The sequence below is a fragment of the Chenopodium quinoa genome, unplaced genomic scaffold, assembly GCF_001683475.1.
Source record: "Chenopodium quinoa cultivar QQ74 unplaced genomic scaffold, ASM168347v1, whole genome shotgun sequence".
NCBI classification, from domain to species: domain Eukaryota; kingdom Viridiplantae; phylum Streptophyta; class Magnoliopsida; order Caryophyllales; family Amaranthaceae; genus Chenopodium; species Chenopodium quinoa.
In genome coordinates this window covers 3,855,872-3,860,502 of record NW_018742345.1, presented here as the reverse complement: position 1 = coordinate 3,860,502, position 4,631 = coordinate 3,855,872, and the positions used below count along the sequence as shown (strand labels likewise).

Here is a 4,631-nt window from a genome sequence, read left to right as displayed (position 1 = left end):
GTCCGCCCGGTTGGACCGGGCACGTGGTGGAAGAAGTGCTACGAAGGAAAGCAACTCCGTACTCTCACCGCCCGATTGGGAGGTGCTTGCCCGGTTGGACCGGGCACAGTTACGCGACACTCCGTATTATTATGTTCTTATTTTTAGGTCATTAAGGGTATAAATACCCCTTGTAATCTTCATTAGAAAGGAGTTTTAATTTTCCTTTAGTCCTCTTTCTCTCTCTAGAGTTCTAGTTTATTACTTTGAAGCAATTTTAATTCTTTCCATTAGATTTGAGCATTGTTCTTCAGCAATTTAATTCCGTTCAATTGAAGAATCTTTGGTATTTATTTCTACCTCGTTCTCTTTTAATTATATTTACTTTTCAATTATGTTTTCTATAATTATGATTGTTATTGTTTATTTCATTATGAGTGAGTAGATTTTCTATTCCAAGATCTACGGTAGCCCAATTATGATTGATGCATGAATTAAATCTTTAAATTCTCTAATGACTTTTGCAATTGCTATGCTAAATTGATTGTGATTATGCCGATACTAGGTTAGATGTAATCTTAGTATTGTGATTATTCTATTGTTTCTATCACAACGAGAGTTGGGTTTAAACGGATTTGAGTAGATCAATTTAGGGTTTGATTTTCAACACGAGAGTAGCTGGGTTTGATAATTGGGAAGTGAGAGTAATGTGTTTAATGTCTCTAATATGCATGATACCATGAGAATAGGCTTGATTGTGTGCTAGGGAAGCCATTGATACTCGAGAGAGGTCCTTGGTATTTATTAGGGTTTACTTTTCCCCGTTCAATTGGAATTGTATGTTAGGGGTAGAAATATAACTGCATCATTCGTAATTGTGGCGATACTAGATCTTGGATGTTTTAATTACTTGATTTCTTCATATTCTTTATTTTATTTTCGAATTTTCCATACATTAGTTCCTTAGTTAATCGATCATTATTGATTCTTGCTTAGTAGGAATTTGAGTCTACTTAATTAGTTGAACCTTAGTCTCTTGGGATTCGACCCTTACTTGCCTGTCTACATAGTAGTGGTTAGTTAGGTTATATTTTTTTCTGAAATACTAATCAAAGCAATTAAAACTAACCTATGAAAGCAAATAAAACACACCAAAAGCAATAAAATCAAACAAACCAAAGCAATGAAAACTCAGAGAACATACCTAAGCTACTATGCACAAACTTCCCCCAAGCTACACTTGGCAATGTCCTCATTGCAGAAAGTGGGGAGTAGGAAATACCGGAGTTCTCACTCGAACTCAAGCTCAGTACCATCATCATCATCATCGTCAACAACATCATCGTCAGAACTTGCTGTTGTTCGCGCCCAATCGGGTTGGTTATTCCCGGTCTGATCGGGCGGAGAGGATTTCCCAATCTTCACTTGATTCTTCCAACGTTATTGCTCGCGCCCGATCGGGCTGGCCTTGCCCGGTCTGACCGGGCAGCGAGCAAAACGCCTTGTTTTCCACTTTTGATGAAATCTCTCGGTATCTCGCTCCTCCTATATACCGATGTTCTCTGAAAAATAACAAACACAACACAAAAATGGCATATAGACACCAAGGGAGATAAAACTAAAAAAATAAATAAATTGAAAAAATTAAACGAAAAGCGGGTTGCCTCCCGAAAAGCGCTTGTTTTTCAAGGTCTTTAGCTTGACCATATTGATACTCATTGGCTCAACCGGGATCACCACACGGAAGAGGAACTCTGAATGTCGCCCATGGGAATGATTGCCTCCAAGTGACTCCTTCATTTTATAATTATCCTGCCTCGTATCCAAACTTACCTTCATGCGGCCAAACACATCATTGGGTGGAATTTTGTCCTTGCTTCTCACAAAATTTCTATCAAATACATACTTATCAACAAAAGGGTTAGTAGCATCGATTCTTAAGCAAGTACCACCATCAAATTTAGAGTTATGTTCATCAAAGAGCTTGAATATGACTTGTTTATCCTGGGCCCTAATGGTCACTTGTCCTTTAGGAAAATCTATTAGAGCTTGACTTGTGGCAAGGAATGGACGACCAAATATAATCGGGATCTTATGGTCTACTTTCATGTCCATAACAACAAAATCAATAGGAAAAATAAGTTCACCAACCTTAATTAATACATCTTCAACCACACCCTTAGAGAGTCTAGAGGTTTTATCAGCCATTTGAAGAGAAATAGAGGAAGGTTTAAGTCCTTGCAAACCTAAATTCTCATACAATGAAAAAGGCATTAAGTTAACACTAGCACCTAAGTCGCACAAAACCTTATCGAAAAATTTCTCGTTTATCGTGCAGGGAATAGTGAAACTACCAGGATCATGCAGCTTAGGTGGTAGGTTATCATATAAGAGAGTAGGGCCCTTCTTATGTGCTACTTCCTTATCCTCATGTTGATCTTTAATATTCTTTAGAAAATTTGCAAATTGAGGCATTTGAACTAAAAGATCAGAATAGGGAGTAGAAGCGTGTACCTTCTTGAGGGCTTCACAATATTTGCCAAAATGTCTATCGAGCACGGCTTTTGACAACCGTTGCGGGAAAGGCATCGGTTCCTCATAAGCAGGTGGAGCCACATATTTGGAGCTTTGAACATCTTTGCCCTTTTTGTCTTTCCTAGACTCCTCACTGCACACCTTCTCAACAATTTTCCTCGGAAAGGCTTCATCTCTTCTTAAGAAAACAGCATTGCATTGTTCTTTTTGAACCTTTGCTTGATCTTGAAGAGTTGATAGGCGACTCACCTGTAGTGAAAGTTGGCTTATTTGGCTTTCCATGAGCTTACTATGGGCTTGCAACTGTTGGATGGAGCTACCTTGTTGTTGGATGGCACTATTGGTTGTGGTAATGAAGCTCTCCATCATCAACTCAAGGCTAGATTTTTAGGAAAGTAGTTGCGTTGGTTGTTGGTTCATAGGTGTTCTTTGTTGGAAACTGGGTGGTGAGTTGTAGTTGTTGGATAGGGATGGTTGTGATGGTGGATTCTGTTGTCCTTGGGTGTTCTTATAAGAGAAGTTGGGATGTTGTTTCCAACCTTCGTTGTAAGAATTGGAGTAGGGATCAAAAGGCTGTTTGGGGTTCGAAGAGTAGAAAGCATTGGCTTGTTCAATAGACATCTCACTCATATTCTGCGTGCAATCCGGTGCGATGTGGCCGTGCACATTGCACATTTGACAAACCTCTAGTGGGCTAGTAGAAGTTCCAGATTGGAACTTATCAAACCTGCTTGTTAGTGCCTGCACAGAACTGGCTAACATAGTCAAAGCATCTACATCAAGCTTACCTCCTTTTTTCACATTCTGACGACCTCCTGGATGATAATTATCATTGGACGCCATCTTCTCAATCAGCTCCTTTGCCTCAGTTGGGTTCTTTGTCAAGAGAGAACCCCCTGATGCAGCATCAATGTAGATTCGGAACTCATGTGTTAGGCCATTATAGAAGGTTTGAATCAACAGCCACTCTGGGATACCGTGATGAGGGCATTGTCTCTGTAACCTCTTGAACCTTCTCCAAGCCTCATAGAGAGACTCGTCATCTGACTGTCGGAAGGTGGATAGCTCGTTCCTCAACCTGGCAGTCTTCTCATGTCCCAAAAACTTCACTAAGAAGGCCTTCACTAGCTTGTCCCATGTATCGAACGAGCCAGTGTCTTCATCTCTCAACCACTCTTTCACCCTATACCGTAGTGAAAAAGGGAAAAGGCGAAGTCTGATAGCATTATCTATAAAACCATTCATTTTCATAGTATCACATTTCTCCAAGAAACTATCAATATGATTTACTGGGCAATCATGTGGTAGCCTTGCGAATGAATCATTGGAGATGAATTGGATGGATTGCGGCTTGAGCTCGAAGTGCTGAGCTGTTACAGGTGGTCTTATGATGCTAGAAAGGACTCCGGTAGTCGTATCAGGAATACCGTACTCCAAAAGGGATTTCGTTGGTTGGTCTACCATGTTTCTTCTACGTCGATTTCTTGTTCTCCTTCTTCTTATAGTTGCCTCGATCTCAGAATCAAATGGTTCAAGATCTTCTAAACCTGAGCGTCGTGTGGGCATGCACAAGAAAAACTAGAGAAAAAGTATCAAAAACACAAGAGAGAATAGTCGAAGCAACGAAATAAGCTTAGCAAAAACGAATCACAAATAATTAGATGAAAACCGTTAGTCCCCGGCAACGGCGGCAAAATTTGGTAGGCGTGTCGCGTACCTAACAAAATATAACCTAACTAACCACTACTATGTAGACAGGCAAGTAAGGGTCGAATCCCAAGAGACTAAGGTTCAACTAATTAAGTAGACTCAAATTCCTACTAAGCAAGAATCAATAATGATCGATTAACTAAGGAACTAATGTATGGAAAATTCGAAAATAAACTAAAGAATATGAAGAAATCAAGTAATTAAAACATCCAAGATCTAGTATCGCCACAATTACGAATGATGCAGTTATATTTCTAAGTATTTCAAAAAAAAAAAAAAAAAAAAAAAAAAAAAAAAAAAAACTTGAAAATACGAGAATCATGACAATTAATGACCATTGAACTACTTCCATGTGCCCCTACCCTTAATGATAAAAAGGTTTTGTTTCAATGTTGATTGAAAGGCTT

General features: G+C 39.2%; 2 protein-coding genes across 2 annotated transcripts; both read right to left on the bottom strand.

Annotated features, from left to right (window-relative positions):
• Positions 1 to 1,269: 1,269 nt before the first annotated feature.
• On the bottom strand, positions 1,270 to 2,880 carry LOC110694915. The gene is made up of 3 exons (XM_021872120.1): positions 1,813 to 2,880; positions 1,533 to 1,541; positions 1,270 to 1,371 (listed from the first exon to the last, which is right to left on the bottom strand). Exons 1-3 carry the CDS (start codon positions 2,878 to 2,880, stop codon positions 1,270 to 1,272), a joined length of 1,179 nt encoding a protein of 392 aa, XP_021727812.1.
• Positions 2,881 to 2,901: 21 nt separating this feature from the next.
• Positions 2,902 to 3,978, bottom strand: LOC110693850. The gene has a single exon (XM_021871014.1). The coding sequence runs from the start codon at positions 3,976 to 3,978 to the stop codon at positions 2,902 to 2,904; it is 1,077 nt and encodes a 358-aa protein (XP_021726706.1).
• Between the last annotated feature and the right edge of the window lie 653 nt (positions 3,979 to 4,631).